The sequence below is a fragment of the Artibeus jamaicensis genome, unplaced genomic scaffold (assembly GCF_021234435.1).
Source record: "Artibeus jamaicensis isolate MK-2021 breed Jamaican fruit bat unplaced genomic scaffold, CSHL_Jam_final contig_490, whole genome shotgun sequence".
NCBI classification, from domain to species: domain Eukaryota; kingdom Metazoa; phylum Chordata; class Mammalia; order Chiroptera; family Phyllostomidae; genus Artibeus; species Artibeus jamaicensis.
The window spans coordinates 245,965-263,406 of NW_026521861.1; the positions used below are offsets into that span (position 1 = coordinate 245,965).

General features: G+C 42.9%; 1 protein-coding gene and 1 pseudogene across 6 annotated transcripts in view; one reads left to right on the forward strand and one right to left on the reverse strand.

Moving 5' to 3' along the window:
• Window positions 1-240: 240 nt before the first annotated feature.
• Window positions 241-17,442, reverse strand: part of ERLIN1 (ER lipid raft associated 1) — a 46,974-nt gene continuing 29,772 nt past the window's right edge. For 2 of the 6 annotated variants that reach the window (XM_037166341.2, XM_037166344.2), the window contains 3 exons: window positions 16,577-16,666; window positions 14,727-14,806; window positions 9,841-12,302 (listed from right to left, as the gene is read on the reverse strand). In XM_037166341.2, the coding sequence (XP_037022236.2) occupies window positions 12,078-12,302; window positions 14,727-14,806; window positions 16,577-16,666 (395 nt within the window). In that variant the 3' untranslated portion in view covers window positions 9,841-12,077. Of the gene's footprint in view, window positions 3,126-6,318; window positions 7,036-8,824; window positions 8,892-9,840; window positions 12,303-12,546; window positions 12,736-14,726; window positions 14,807-16,576; window positions 16,667-17,442 lie in introns of those variants that run through there. The other 4 variants (XR_008392246.1, XM_053668553.1, XM_053668551.1 and 1 more) reach the window with 4 other exon arrangements.
• LOC119064558 (TIP41-like protein) lies at window positions 5,469-6,320 on the forward strand (annotated as a pseudogene).

Consider the following 17,442-nt stretch of genomic DNA (forward strand, 5'->3'; position numbering starts at 1 on the left):
ATAGACATTACACCTGAGGTTGCCAGGGCCTTGGGGGAGGAAGAAATGGGATGTTAATTGTTAACAGGGTCAGAGTTTATGTTTGAGATGATGAAAAAGTTCTGGAAAAGGATAATGGTGACAGCTGCACAAAACTGTGAATGCCCTTGATACCACTGAACTGTCTCTCAAAACTGTTAACACAGTGAATTTTATGTATATTTTACCACAATAAAAAGAAACATTCACTAAGGTGGCATTTGAAAAATGTTCTCTCATTTGTATTTGCATTTAAGATCATAAATGTCCTTGTTGACTTATTCCTTTTTAAAAGAATTTTAAAGAGATGTTATTTATTTATTTTTAGAGAGAGGGGAAGGGAGAGAGAAAGAGAGGGAGAAAAACATCAATGGGTGGTTGCCTCTCATGTGCCCCCAAACAGGGACCTGGCCCACAACCTAGGCATGTGTCCTAGACTGGGGATTGAACCAGCAACACTTTGGTTCACAGGTCAGCTCTCGGTCCACTGAGCCATGCCAGCCAGGGTTGCTGATTTATTATTTGAGGTAAGTCTTACTATTAACAGTAATGTCCATACATCATTTTATGGTGAATTTTTACTACAATAAATATTTTTCTAAAATCTACAAAGAAATCTATCGCGTTTTTTATTACTAATTTTTTTTTAAGATTTATTTTTAGAGAGGGGAAGGGGGAGAGAAACATTGATGTGTGGTTGCCTCTTGTGTGCCCTCTACTGAGGACCTGGCCCACAGCCTGTTGTAGAGGATCGGCGGGTAAATACACACTCTCGGAGTGCGGAACCGAATTGATAAAAATTTTAATGGCCAAAGATTTTCCTGCACAGGGGCGAACTTCCCCAACTGTGACCGGAGTCACGTAGCTACTCAGAGCTACAAAATGGAAGTCGCGCCTGGCTTACAGACTACTGGGTATTTATATTTTCTAGCGAGCAAGCAAAGGCACACAGAAGCAGAGGTGGCGGTTAGCTACTGGCTTATTTAAAAACAGCGAGGGTCCCTGATTGGTGGGTGCTGCTGCTGGCGGGCACTTTCTGGCGGCCCGGGTTAGTTACCTTATTTGGCTAGAATTTTAAACCCAATTGTTCCCGGATGTTTGTTCATTACCCTGTTCCAGGAACTGCAGATTTAGGGTTGGGTAATGCCCTAGCTATAATTTTCCTAGCTGGGTATAACAAGCCCAGGTACATGCCCTGACTGGGAATCGAAGCAGCAACCCTTTGGCCTGCAGGCTGGCACTCAATCCACTGAGCCACACCAGCCAGGGCTCTATTACTTATTATAGCAAACATTATTTCACTGATTTCAGAGCCATCTCTCTGCATTTTTCACAACAGACTACTTCCATTCAACAAAATTGCTTCTTAGCCTGTATTCAAGTATCCATTAGCCTTAGAGCAGGGGTGTGACTCATTTTCACCCGGGGCCATATCAGCGTTGCAGTTGCCTCGCAGTTGCCTTCAAAGGGCCAAATGTAATTTTAGGACAGTATAAAATGTAACCACTCCTTACAGTTAAGTGAGAGCTCGGCAATGCTGCCAGATAGAAACAAGGTGCCAGGCCGGATAAAACAAGGCGGAGAGCTGGATTCGGCCAGGAGGCCTTGTGTTCACCACCTGTGCCTTAGAACTTGTAAGCTGGCATGGAGCCACAGCCAATGATGGGTTTGCAAATGGAGAGCTCAGGAAGAGGTAATTAGTTTAAAGACCTCATATAGATTTCTGTATTCCTTTCAGCACCTTCTGTGGAACCAGTGTCCACTGATGTTTTTGCTATTTCCAAAGATTCGTTTGCAGACAGTTCATGGTAAGGTAAATTATTGACTTGGAAATGCTTAAGCAGTTAGGACCCTAATGTTGTTTTGGATGTTGAAAGCAGGTGAGTAAATACAGTGAGATATTAGAATCATGTTGGGAAAGAGATTTAAAATCACATAAACATATCATTCCCTTGCTTAAAAACATGAAAGAATTTTTGGTTTTTTTCCACAGACTTTTTTTTTCATTTTCAACACTTTATGTTTTTTAGAGTACATATGTTTTTTAGAGCCCTTTTGGGCTTACAGAAAAATTGAGTGGAAGACAGAGTTCCCATGCACCCTCAATCCCCACCATCAAAATCCTGCATCGGAGTTGCCGTCAGTCAGTGAACCAGCATTGACACATGAACCAACGTCCATAGCTGGCATTACTGTTCACTCCTGGTGCTGTACACTCAATGGGTTTTGACAAATGTATAATGACATGTATTACTTATTCATAGTAAGTTGCAGAAGTGTCCAAGCTGCAGCTTATGGGCCACATGTGGCCCAGGATGTCTATGAACATGGCCCAACACAAAATCGTAAATTTACTGAAAACCTTTCTTTTCCTTATCAGTTTTCATTAGTGTTTGTGTATTTCATGTGTGGCCCAGGACAACTCTTCTTCTTCCAGTGTGGCCCAGAGATGCCAAAAGGTTTGACACCCATTATAGAACATTTTCACTGCCTTAAAAATCCCCTGTACTCTACCTATTTATTCTCCCTCAATCCCAACACCAAGCTCAACCCTTGACAACCACTGATCTTTGTTTTCATAGTTTTGCCTGTTCCAAAACGTCAAAGAGTTGGAATCATACAGTGTATAGCCTTTTCAGATTGGCTTCTTTCACTTAATAATACGCATTTAAAGTTTCTCCATGTCACTTCATGGCTTGATCACTCCCTTCTATTTAGCGCCGAATAAAATTCCATTGTCTGGAAGTTACGCCAGTTTAGTTATACATTGACTCACTGCAGGACATCTTAGTTGCTTTCAAGTTTGGGCAAATACGAATAAAGCTACTATAAGCATCTGTGTGCAGGTCTGTGTAGATGTAAGTTCTCAACTCATTAGAACAAATAGCAAGGGGTACAACTGCTGGGTCACATGGTAAGAGCATGTGTAGTTTAGTGAGACAAAACTGTCTTGTAAAGAGGCTGCACCCTTCTGCATTCCCATCAGCAATGAAGGAGCACTCCTGTTGCTCTGTGTCCTCACCTGTATTCGGTGTTGTCAGTGTCCTGGATCTGGGCCATTATACTAGGTGTGTGGTGTCATCTCATTGTTGTTTGGGTTTTTTACTCTGGACATTTTTTTAAAGTATATTTTATTAATTATGCTATTACAGTTGTCCCATTTTCCCCTCCCCTTTATCCTCCTCTGCCCTGCACCTCCCCCCACCCACCAGCACCACCCCTGCTTAGTTCATGTCCATGGGTTGTACATAGAAGTTCTTTGACTTCTCCATTTCCTATACTATTCTTAACCTCCCCCGTCTATTTTATGTCTACCTATCATGCTTCTAAGCAGGCAACGAGAACAGGAACAGAATCACAGAAACGGAGATCATATGGAGGGTTTATCAGTGAGGAGGAGGAGGGGGAAAATGGGCAGAATAGGTACAGGGAATAAGAATCATTGTTTTAATTTGTACTGCTCTGGTACAACGATGAGGAGCATCTTTTCACGTGCTTATTTACCATCTGTGTTATCTTCTTTGGTGAGGTGTCTCCTAAATTCTTTGGCCTATTTTTCTATTGGATTATTTTCTTACTGTTAAGTTTTAAGTCCTTCATATATGTTGGGTAACAGTCCTTTCTCAGATGTGTCTTCTGCAAACATTTTCTCCCAGTTATGCTTGTCTTCTCATTCTCTTAGCATTGTCTTTTGCAGAACAAAAAAAGTATCTAAAAAGTCAAAGCCATACCCTTACATGTAGGTCTACAATCCGTTTTGAGTTAATATTTGTGAAGGGCGTTAAGGTCTGTGTTTAGATTCATTTTTTGCAAGTGGATGTCAAGTTCTTCCACCACTGTTGTTGAAAAGACTATCTTTTTTTCCATTTTATTGCCTTTGCTCCTTTGTCAAAGTTCAGTTGACTATTATTTGTGTGGTTCTTTCTCTGGACACTCTATTCTGTCCCACCAACCTACTTGTATATTCTTTTGCCCATACAACAGTCTTGATTACTGCTATTTTACATTGTCTTGAAGTGAGGTGGTATCAGTCTTCCAACTTTGTTACTTCCTTCACTGTTGTGTTGGCTATTGTGGGTCTCTCACTTATCCATATAAACTTTCAAATCAGTTTGTTGGTATCTACAGAATAACTTATTGGGATTTGATCATTGCATGGAATCTATAAATCAAGTTGGGAAGAAAGTAGCATCTTGACAATATTGAGTCTTCCTATCCATGAACTTGGAATACCTCTCTTTCTAGTTCTTTTGTTTTCATCAAAGTTTTGTAGTTTTTCTCAGATAAATCTTGTACATATTTTGTTAGACTTACACCTAAGTAGTTCATATTTTTGGATGCTAATGTAAATGGCATTGCATTTTAAATTTTAAATTCTGAAAGTTGTTGCTTGAAAGGTCTGCTTCTAACTTTTGAAAAAAGTCATAAATATGTAACAAGACTTAGAAAGCCTACCTCTCTTGACACCTACTTTGCTGGTTTCATCTTTCGGTGCTCCCCCATTCTTATGAGTAATGTGCCTCCATTAAACTTTGTTCCATTTTTGGAAGGTTCTTGAACTTCCAAAAATAGTGAGGTCTTCACACTATTACCCAAGCTTTCATTTTTAACAGCTTTACTGAGATGTAATTCACACACCATACAATCCAGCCTTTTAAAGAATGTTCAGTGCCTGTGCTCATGTTTTAATTCTTTTACATAGATGCCTAGAAGTGAAATTCCTGGGTCATGTGGCAACTCTATGTTTCACATTTTGAGGAACTGTCAAAAATGTATTTCAAAGTGACTGCATTTTATATTCCTATAGTTAAAGTAGGGGAATTCAGATTTTTCATTCTTGCTAACACTTGTTATAGCCTGAATTTTTCTGTTATAAACATCCTACTGGGTATGAAGTATCTCATAGTTTTGACTGATGTTTCACTAATAACTAATGATATTGAATATCTTTCTTGTTATTGCTAGCCATTTATATATCTTCTCTGAAGAAATATTGCCATCTTTTGCCCATTTAAAAATTGGGTTGTCTTGTTATTATTGTTATCCCCTGATCTTTAACTGGCTAATATACTTTCTCATTTTTACACTTTCTCCCCCTGCTCTTTTTTTCACACACACCTAGCACTACATTCCTCTTATTTATATAGTCTTACATAGTTGGAATTGTTTGGTTAAGGTCTACCTTCCCATGAGACTGTTGATTCTGAGAGAGCAGAGACAGTATCTGTCTCATTCATTGTTGGTCCAATACTTTACACCAGGGGTTCCCAACCCCCAGGCCACAGACCAGTACTGGAACTGTGGCCACACAGCAGAAGGTAAGCGGGTTAAAGTCAAGGAGGGGGTCAGGGAGTGCTGGGCCCCAGCAAGGTAGGGGAACCTGTGTCCACTGCTGCCACTGCTACTCTAGCCCGTTCTGCCTGGCCCATGTGGGCCCTGCCTTGCCCTTGATGATTCACAGCTTCCGGAGTAGCCACCAGGATTTCTCCTTCGGGCTCTGGAAGCTGACAGCTACCAAGACCTACATCATGAAATCTGCAGAGAAGTTAGCTGATGAGTTGCATACGCCATCCCTCCCTGAATTGATGTTTGGAAATCATGTTTCAAGAAGCTAACACTGTCTGGTTTTGGAATCGAGTTCAATGCTACAGATGCTTTGATACGTAAACAACTACCAAGGGAGGCTCAAAGTAGCCCGAGCGGGTTATCAAACAGTACGATTGGACCTATACAACAGATTATAAGGGAACATGACTTAGAAAATCACTCAAGTTAAAGGTTGTACCTACAACAGATCATACAGATACAGAGAAATTAAAAGCCAGAGAAGAGATTAGTTTCTTGAAGATCTCTTGTTGAACTTCATGATCATGGAGTTTCAAGTCTAAGTATGAAAATTCAACTAACGCCTTCCAGCTTTTTCTAGCTGTTGCAGGTTTTTTTTGAGAACTGATGGAGTGCTTATCAGAATGAATGACACTAGACTTTACCAGAGGCTGACAAGACCTACACATTATGAGAATGTGCATCACGAGAGCAAAATTGCTCATTTAATGCATCTTCCGCCTTCCTCCCTCATGGAGTGCTCTGAAGTAGCACAGTATTTACCGATCAAGGAGGCAGCTTGTGAGAAGTTAGTATTTCCAGAAGAACTGACCATACCCTACAAACTCACAAAAAAAAATGCACCTGTGGAAGAGAATGTGATGTACCACATGCTCACTGTGGAATCTGATGGAGACCTTGGCTATGTGGATAGGGGTATGTGTTATGAGAATTAACTGCCTTGTCCAAGTGCAGATTTTCAGTAGCCATAAAGAAAAAAGTAAAAGATTGTTGTGGTCAAGAAAAAGAAAAAAAAGTCAAGGCGGAATATCCTGAGATTGCCATGAAAACACTGAAAAGCTTGCTTCCATTTCCAGCAACCTATTTTTGTGAAGCAGGGTTTTGTGTAGTGACAGGAACCAAAACGAGAGCAGACTGGACATAAGCAACACACTTCAGGGGTCACTGTCTCCCATCATCCCAAGATAGGACCATCTAGTTGCAGGAAAACGAGCTCAGGGCTCTCACTGATTCTGCATTATGGTGAGTTGTATAATTATTTCATTACATATTACAATGTAATAACAGAAATATAAAGTACACAATAAATGCAATGCACTTGAATCATCCCCAACCATCCTGCCCTCCAACCGCTATCCGTCCATGGAAAACTTGACTTCCACAAAACCAGTCCCTGACGCCAAAGTTGAGGACTGCTGCTTTACACGGGTACCAGGTTTCCTGGTTCGCACCATACAAACACTTGCTGAACTGTAGTTAAGTTGATATTCACATGGTTTCCCCTGTTGTGTCAGGAGGGTTGCTGTCTCCACGGAAAAGGTTTGAGGGCTCACCTCCTCTCTGGCCACTGTGCTCCTGTCTCCCACCGGTTGAGGGCTGTTCCTCGAGACAGTCTTGTGCACATCTGAGTCACGTGCAGCAGGACTGCAGTTTCCACAGTGTGCGGGATCCCTGCAGTGTAACATAAAATGCTAAGTGCACATGTGGCACTATTGAGGCAAGGGGACCTGTGAACTGCATTCTGATACAGCATCTGGTGCTCCCACTGCCTGGGACACACTTCCCATCACTCCTCAGCTGGCTGGCTGCCTCCTGCCATCCTTTGAAATCTGGCCCAAAGCTCCCATTGCCTCTTAGGAACCGCTAGGCTGGGCTGACCCTCGTTTGTGTCCCTTGCATCCAGTGTACACTGCCGAGTTACTTACCACACTCTAAGTGCCTTTTATGTGCTCGCCACCCTTGCCCCCATCCCGAACACTCAAGGCTATCCACCTTTTTGTTGTTGCCTCAGCAACTAGCACATACTAGATGCCCAATACTTATAGGAAGAAAGGAAAGAAAAAATTGAAGATAAAAAACAGAATTAGATGGTGTCTTAGTCTGCTCAGGCTGTTGTAACAGAATACCATAAACAGGTGGCCCTAAACCAACTTATTTCCCATAGTTCTGGAGACCGAGAAGGCAGGATAACAATGCTAGCACGTAGATCTGGTGTCTGGTGAGAGCCCTCTTCCTTGTTTGCAGACGGCCACCTTCTTGCTGTGTCCTCACACAGCCAAGAGACAGACATCTTTCTTGTGTCTCATCTTGTAGGGAACCAATTCCATTTACGAGGGCTCCATCCTTACAGCCTGTTTACCCCCCGCAAAGCCCTACCCCCAAATGCCATCACACTGGGGAGCAGGGCTGCAACACGGGCTTTGGGAAGACACATTCAGTCTTTTGCTGATGGGAAGTAGGAGATGGATAGAAAGTAGGAATAAAAGATGGACGGGTAGCTGAGGAAAACAGTATGTCACTGTTTCCTATTATCTATATAATAATGGGCAACTGGAGTGAGCAATGAACTGACAGTACATCACAGCTGACCTGTGAAAAGCTTGGGTTTGAGCTGCATAGGTCCACTTGCAGAACGTGGATTTTGACAAAAATAAATGCTGTATTTTATGATTTTCACACTTTTTCTCTAGCTATTTGAAATACATGTAACACACAAAATATGTTAACTGTTATCTCTAAGGCTTTTTGGGAGATAAAAACTACATGCAGACTTTTGACCATGCACGGTCGGTGCTCCAACCCCCACGTTGCCCAAGGGCCAGCTGCAGTTCTACACACCCATTCAAAGACCAGAGGCCAGGAGGAAGCTGAGAAGCTGGGTCAGCTTGCTGAGGTTTTCCTGACTGGCTGTAGTTGAGGTTTAAAAACAAGGTAGCTTGGCTCATAGCTGCTCAAGACATTATAATTAAATGCCCTTTATGATGCACCTATATGTCATGCCCTGTGCTCTCTCCACTACAGGAACTTGAAGTCTACCCAGCATCTGAAACATATATTGACTCACACTGGACGGGTGCACTACCACTCCCAGCAATTCCCACTATGCTAGATGCTGAATCCACTGCAGAGCCCTGCAAGGTCAGGAACACAGGTCAGAGGTGACAGGTGACAGCCCAAGTCACATTAAATCCTGACATGGACACTCTGGCCTAAGTTCTGCATTCTTTTTTCCCCACTAGTCACTAACTTGCATTTCACATACATCCTTTTGTTCTTTCATACAACAAAAATGACTAAGGCATATGGGTCAGGTACCACGTTAGGCATGAGTAATAGATACTACCTTGGGGAAGACCATGGTCAAAGTCTCTGCCCCCAAAGAGCTAAATTATTTGAGGACAAACATTATGCAGGTAATGCAAGGTATGTGAAATGTCACAGGGAATCACGCGGTGCTCACCTGTGCAAGCAGTGCAGGGCGGCCTCTCTGAGGAAGTGAAGACTCAGCAGGAGTTAGCAAAGGCAGGCTGGAGATACAGGGGAGAAAATGTGAGCCAGGCAGATGGAAAAACACATGCACATACACAGAGAAGGTAGTCAAAGGATCTGGGCTGGAGAAGTCAGATGGGGACAGCAAATCACAAAACACCTTGTATGCACACATGGAGGACTTAACCCTAAGTGATTGTAAGTCATAACGTCTAATCACAAAATTCCTTCCCCACAGCAAGAAGAAATTACTTAATTCGAAATCACTTCATTTTAATATCTACCAAAAGCCTATATAGGACAGGGGTTCCCAAACTCCAGGCCAAATAACCAGTAGATCTGTGGGGCCAGGGAAGCTTGCCTGAGCTCTGCCACTATCTCCTCCTACCCAACCTCATCCACTGCCAGAGGTGAGCAAAAGCACTGCTTTCCCCAAACTCCCAATACCAAGCCCTGCTGCCTGTACATCACTGTGAAATTGTCCCCAAGAGGGAATGCTGAGCCTGGGAAGGGCACGTCCAAACCTGGCTCTTGGGTGAACACCTGAATTAGTGAGGTTAGTTATACCACACCATTACCAGCTATAATTTATACAATTTATCCTTATGCTTCAACATAACTGCCTCCCCCCTTCCCATCCCTGTGAGCTGGCTGTACCCACAAAGAATCAGAAAACCCCTTGTTAAATTCTGAGTCAGAAAAGAATAGAGACCCTGCTTTCAAAATTCTTATGCCAGGTACTAGTGATCACTTCAGAAGTTATGTCTAATCACTGTTGTACACTTGAAACCAATATATGTCAACTGTAATTGAAAAAAAAATTTAAAATGCTCACACTAGGGAAGCGGTGTTCTAGGAAGAGTATAGGAAAAGCCTTTACAGTTAAGCAAAACTAGTAAGTAAAGTGGCTATTTAGTGAAATGGGCAAGGAAGCCTTGGGAGAATATTCAGATAAAAGATTGGAGACATAAGGAAAACACACATCACTGATAATAAAATAATTTTATTTAGTTTTTTTTAAAAAAGGTAGCATATCACATATAAATTTAGACTCAAGATTACAGTGTATATTTTTGCCAAAAGGGACATCCCTGAAGGAGGGACAGACCTAGAGCTCGAGTGTGCACAGGGAAGCGCACTCCAGGGGGAGTTCAAGTAGAAGTCCTTTCTGTAACACCTCACGAGATTACCCTGTTTCTCAACTCTGCCACCAGGGCTTGTGGCTTGTAAAATAACCCACACCTCGCACTCGGGGGCAGCAGCTTTCTGCAGCTCACAGAACAGGAAACGCCTCTCGGAAAGAGCGCAAAGACTGATGACCCAGGTTCCCACAACAATCGTTATTTATCTGCAGCAATGATACTCTGATAGGTGAGAAGTTACAGTTCCAAAGTTCTTTCAAGGAGGGCTAGAGAACAAAATTCACTCACATACGATGTATACAATTAATTGAGCAAAAATGAAAAACTGATGGTCTCCGTACTACAAATGCCTCTACAGGGTAAGGCCCTGGGGAAAGACCCACTCAGACCTGAGACTCCTTTCCCACGTGACGCGTTTGGCACAGCCCACTCGCTGTCAGGAGACCAATAGCAGAGCGCTCGCCGAATGTGGTCCCCTGACTGTCCTGTCTGGCTGGAACTAAGCCCACACAAAAGGCCTTACCAAGCAGCACACACTCAGGTCTAACTATGGGGCACATTGTTTCAGGAAAGTTAATCCTAAAGGAAAAAAGTCCAGATGAAACAGGTCTCCCACAGCCACAAGCTACTGTACTTTGCCATGTATGACACACACTTTTTGCCCAAATCTTTGAGGGAAGATAAGGGTGCACATTATACATGGGTATAATGATTACATGCCATGGGTATAATGGGCATAATAATCCCATGTGTAATGTGCACAAAACTGGGTGTGCATTATACACAGCAAAAATCCAGTGACTCTGTTGTCCTCACTGAAGATTAAATCCATAGGCTGCTCAGGAAGTCAGTGGAATCCTGATCTCCTAGGAGAAAAAGGATCTCCTGTGGAGCAACCCCGATTTCAGTATCTGAGGGCCAAGAAGGAAGAAGACAAGAATAACCCAGGTTGCTTTCTACGTTACTCTTCTTTCAACATTATGTAGGCTCCTGATGAACAATACTGAAAGGGGGAATCAGTGTGCTAGGAACCATGGCAGCCTAGAATACAGCCTTTAGGCAGAGGTATTGGGGCAAATGAATGTACCCAAAATCCAGTTTTAAAAATAAAAACTTCCTGCAGTTATAATACAATACTGTGCAGTGAACAGCTAGGAACTACGCTGCTTTTGTTTCTGGGTAAAGCCCCGTCTTGCTCCTGGCCAGCCAGAGCTGGAAGGTGCCATGTAAGGAGCTGTCTGACTAGAAACCAGGTCCCTTAAGTCACACATGGCCGGGAGCAGTGACACAGACCATCACCACCCGATGGAGGAGAATGCAGGTCCCAAAGCTCTGGTTCAAAGTACAGGTTTCATCTCCCCCCCAGAACTTCAAACCAAGCTCTCTCTCTGCGCCTACTAATGCAATAAAAAACTACTGATTAGAAATCTCTAAAGGAATTTGGTTGAGTAGCAAGGGGCATGCCCCAGCAGGCCACCAACTTGGCTGTAGGAAAACAAAAAGGTATAAATCATATCAAGTAAATGGTTGCTCAATGGAAGCTCATTTCCTGGGGAACTTCAGCAGACCAGAAGCCAATCACATGGTTGAAAGCTGGGACTGGACTCCAGAGAGCCTGGGTCCCAGGTATACTGAGTCTTCTTTACACCACATCCTGGTGGTCTTCTTTACACCACATCCTGGTGGTCTTCTTTCTGGCTTTCTATCTCTTGAATGGCCGAGCACACATTTCCCCAGGGACCAATGTAAACATTATTCAATAGATCTCAAGCTTTAAAAAGCACAGCTTGTTATGTATTTAGTGTTGACCATTCCAGTACAGGCTGTATCTTAGCATCGGACTTTCCCTCTTTCACAAGTGCCAGTTTAGAAAGGAACACACACACACCGAATACTTGGTAACACCGCAGCTGCACAGACCACTGGGGTGCCAGACAGCTGGCTCTATCCTGGAATCGGCTGGTGAGCCAGGACTACCACAGGTGAGGCTGAACACAGGAGCACGGAGAGTCCTATTACCACTGTTCCCACTGAACCCCTTGGACCGCATCATGACATGGGTGAACATTTCCACTTCTTGCATCAACCTATGTTCTCCTTCTTTTGGACGGGGCTCTCTCCAGAGGGTTCAAGAGCCTCCTCAGAGAGGAGAGGAGAGTTTTTCCTTCCAGTCCTAACATCTGAATATTTCAGAGCACAAGAGGAGTCCACGAACATGCTAGGAATGTTGCTGCCAAAGTAGATCTTACTGTTGGAAGCAATGGCCTGGTACCTTCTGAGCTCCAGATACTCTGGGGTCAGTTTGTGCTGTGTGGGGGCAAACAAGAACAAAGGCGTCAGGACACTCGGGTACAATATTCATCTCTCTCTCCTTACGCATTTCTCCTATTGCTCTGCTAAGTATCATTACTGATACCTGAACTGTTGCCAAGAATCCTCTCTTACTTTGATGTGTGGCTATCTATCACATTAACACCTATATTACAGACTTGAAGTTCCTTCAACAAGCTCTGCCCTGAGGTAGGATGCTAATCATTTTTTAATCAAAACAAAACAAAACAAAACAAAACAAAACAAAACAAAAACCCCTGGGGATGAGGGTGGTTTTGGAGAACAAAGAAGGATATAACTCACTAGGTAATGATAATAGTATTCGTATCACTCATGGCTGGTACTTTCATATACACTTCCTCATGTAGCTGAATCAACCTGGAATCGGTCTGGCATTTGTGCTGGCTCTCTTGAGAGGTGAACAGGTTAATGGATGAGAATGGCAGAGCTTCAAAGGAAGGGCTCATAGAAATCACCTGGTCTGGCCTCTTGACTCTACCCAGAAACTAGGTATTTAAACTGTTTGTGATAGACAGATGTTCGTGTCAATCATCAGCTCTCTTGTGATGAAACAAACAATGTTTTTTTACATCATGATGCTATGATATATCCAACCACAATCTCTCTGGGTTTGATTAAAACTCATTCATTTCCAATGTCCATTAAAATATACTCCCAAAGCCCTGGCTGGTGTAGCTCAGTGGATTGAGAGCAGGCCTACAAACCAAAGGGTTGCTGGTTCGATTCCCAGTCAGGGCACATGCCTGGGTTGTGGGCCAGGTCCCCAGTAGGGGGTATGAGAGACACAAACACACACTGACGTTTCTCTCCCTCTCTCCTTCCCTTCCCTTCTCTATAAAAATGAAAATAAATAAAATTAAAAATAAATACACACACACACACACACACACACATACACTCCAAAAGCCCCTCAGAACCTTTCCTAGTGATTCTCTCCTCATCTCAAGCCTCCAGGCCAAAGCCCATGCTGTCCTTAACGGTTCCCTGACACCTCCCACTCCCTGGCCCTACTCCATTCCCAGCTGACTCATACCCTTGCTGAGTGAGACACTGGCATCAGCTCTGGTCACAGTGCATAACAACATACTTCCAAAAGCCTTAATTAATTAATTAGTTAATTAATTAATTACTACAGGTCAGTTTCTGAATGGCATTTTTCAAAGCGGCCTAAAGCTCCTTACTGCCTGTTCAGCATCAGGCTGACCTCAGTGACAAGGTCTGGATGTTTGTGCCTGGCCAGCCTCTCCAATGACAGATTTGGAATGTTAGTTTTGTAAACTCAAGTTTCTCATCTTGTCTTCATCTTGACCAAAGATGTTCTGTTTCTGTAGAGCTGGGTCCTCCAATACGTTAAGTTAGTTTCTAAATTCATACTGGATTTCACAGAACCAACAACCCTCATTCTGTCACCCATTAGGTCCTATCACTTCTTCTGAATACAGATTATGTTCTTTTCTAAGTCAAAAAAGCTTACGCCCTTGTTTATACCTTCGGTCTTGACTCTAATCCTTCAACTGTATCACACACCTGAGCATTTTCTTTCTCCACCCCAAGACTACAACTAATAACCTTACAAACCTTGGTCATATCCTTCCCCTCTCGGACTAACATAGGAGCTCCAGCTGCCTCTTAATTCCTGCTAACCAGACATGCATTCTCTAGACCTAAACTTACCCCAGTCTGTACACAAAAGCTGGTTACCCATGTAACACTGAACCTCCTTTCTCAAGTTATTACACATGAGATTCCTCATGACTAGAACACTTCCTAAATCTAATAAACAAGCAGTACTGAAATGGGTGCATTTGGAACCATGTGGGGAGAGGGGTGTTGATTGTTACAATAATTGGCAGGCACTATTGACATTTAGTAAGCAAGGGCCAGAGATCCAAATTATTCCATAACGCACAAGACTATCTTCAACAATGAAAAAGTACCTCACTCCAAAATGCCAAGAATGTCTCTGATGAGAAATAACTTTAAACAAGCTTAGCATCTATTAAAAAAACTACCTTCTGTGGGAAGCAAGTCTAAGCGAATTTCACTCTTCTGTCCCACTTGTCATTTCAGAAGTCCCTCAACTTTAATTATTGAGCTTATGGCAGTATAAATTAATGGCTGTATGACATTTGTTTTTATAAATCTGCTTGCCTTTGTTATAGCTCCCCACTTTTATAAGCAAATATATAAATTCCCTATCCAGTGAAGTGTGACACATATCTTGCCAAGTGACTGACTTACTGTAGAGGGTGTGATGGTAACTATACTTCCTTGACACTGGATAAAATCACCTCTATCACACTTCCTGAGAGTTCCCCCACACGGGAACACAAAACCCCAAGCTGCATTACTAGGACAGTGGCGTGGAGAGCCAGTCACCTTGTTTGAGGTGGCATATTTCTGCGCGGCGTAATACTCAGCATCTGCTTTCGCCTTCTCTCGGGCCAGGAACGCAGCATCTAGCAAACACAACAGTCAGGATATTTAAAACAAAGTTAACCTGTAATACATTTCCTCAGCTGGGTACAAGTTCAGACTCTACCTTAAGTAGGAGTAGTCTCTTTCTCTACTGCCTGATATTTTGATAGCTTACTTTACTGTAAAGGCATCTTACAACACTAGCAGTTTTTAAATCCCAGTCTTCAGACAACCTGTTCTCTAAGGGGAATATTCTTGTCAATGTCGAACAACTCTCAGCTCATCTGACCCCATTTCATTTTCTACCCAATGCCGCCCTTTCTTTCCTCCACCTGCCATCACCCAAAGTATCACAATCACCCCCCCACCCAGGCTGTTGGCTCCAAGGGACCTAACAACATCCAAACATGAAAGCTCTACTCTATTTATTGCATAGGTTCCACCTGTTGGGAACCTCCCTGCCTAGTTTCAGAAGCTGTAAACCCCCCTCCCCCATGGCTAAGACTGAGAGAGGGACCTTGGGACCCTAAGCCACTAAGGAGACAAAGCTTATCTTCCTGACAGGGGCACCACCTCTGCCCCCTTTACTTCACCCTGCTTGGCCCAGAGTGGATGACTGGTTAGCCAATGACAGGTAAGATTCCTCAAAGGAGGGACGACCTAAGACAGGCACCATCACGAAGGGGCCCTAAGGGAAGGACTGGGGGGGCTATAGAAAAAGAGAGTGATAGACCCTCACCCCTTGGCTTTGACATAGCATGGGTCCTCATTCTCTCTGCTAAAGTCTCCTAATCTTTGGCTGCCTTACTTCCCCTGCCTGACTTAAGCTGGAAACAATGCCAGAGGTAGGTGCAGCCCTGTGCTGGAACGGGCAGGTTGCCCAAGGAGATCAGGCCTAAAAAAGAATGTATAAAATCCTGTGAAACCTACTTTATTAATAGCCTCAATTTAAATGATAAGGGTCCAAGCTTGAAATGAGTTTGCTCCCCAAAGTTTTTTTCTTTTTTGTTTCCCCAAATTTATGGCCCTTTAGCTATCTGACCCTGACTCAGATTAAGTACTCTCAGTTCTTTGAATGTTACCTAGTTTGATTCTTACTGTCTGACAATGATTGATGGGCTTTATGTATTTATACGCCCTGCATTCCTATGCAAATAAACCCAATAAAAGTCCACTAAGGAACAGGCTCAAGGCCCTTCTCCTTTGAGAGATCGGCTACCTTTCTTCCCCAAGCAGATCATGTCTTGGTAGACTTATTCTCATCTGTGGTGGCTGGGGGGGCCCTGTAGGTGGATCCCCCCCATCCATGCCCTCTAAATTTGACCCAAAATCAGTTAATGCACAGTAATAGGAAGCAGTGGTATATAAACCTAAGAGGTTCAATGTTTGGTCTCCAAGACTATGAGCTAAGAACAGCAATATTTCACTATGTGAAATCAAGGAGTTTGAGAACCTCTGTTCTGGGGCTTCTTTCTTCTCCAGCTTTTTTTGGTTGACAGGTAGGAAAATGTTGTGGTGGGGTTTCTCAGCTTATACATTCTTTACAGCTGATTATGGGTAATTATCACACTGCCTGGGAACAAAACGGGAACTAGTGCACCCATTCTAAGTTGGAAAAGGAAAGGCTGAGTTAGCCACAGTCACAAACCAAACCAAGAGCTAGATACTGGCAGGTTTTTAAAAATCTGTCTAGAATATCAGGTCAGCCACTTCCTCCAGACTATTGTCTATGGCTTCCCCACCCACAAGAGCCCCATCTCTGTGGGAGAGAGGCAGATAGAATCGTCAGAGCCTCTTTTTTCCTGATATACCTTCAATTTCAGAAATGCGCTTTTCAGTTTCTTTCTCCATCACCTTCTGCTGAAACCGAATTTTTGCCACTTGTGCAATCTTCTCTGCTTCTGTAATCACATACAAAAAAGATACACTCAAAAACCCTTTTCTAGTTCCGCAGGAACCAGCAGCACATAGTCCAACGTTCGACCACATGAAGTATTGTGGCCTGTTGGCTTTATCTACCCAGACTATAAACAACTCAACAGAAAAAAAGGGGGGAACTTTTCCCTACTTTACTGCTCTATTTTGACAGAGCTAATTTTGTGGGAAGGAGGAATACAAAAGGTAATAGTAATAACTTTCAATCCTTCAAGGGATTAAATACCAATAGTTCTTAAGCTAATGGAGGAAAAAGATACTTCATGAAAATACTCAGAACAAAAACAGAGCAACATACATGCATGGCAAGGTACAATTATATAACGTGGCAGGAGAAAGAAAGAATAAGACAGGTAAGTTACACTGAGGAAGGCCTTCTAGAAGAAACCTTAAAGAAAATAATGGACATGACCTAGGAGGACATGGCAGAAGGTAGACAAGAAGGTACGAATGAACAAGTCACAATGAAGAGGTAATACAGAGCTGGCTGACAAGAGAATCCAACAAAAATACAAAGTGGGCTAGTCTTCAGTGACAGCCAAAGGAATTTAGCTTTAATGTACTTAGGGATCATCAACTGTCAAACTGCCATCAAGGAAATGACACAACAAAAATCATTATCAGAAAAGGAATGTTCTGATTGCTGTGGAAGACAAAAGAGGAAGCGGGATAATTAATCTGAGAATATAAAAACATGTTGAGAGTGAACAAGCTAGCTGCAGTGGGCTGTTACAGGCAAGGA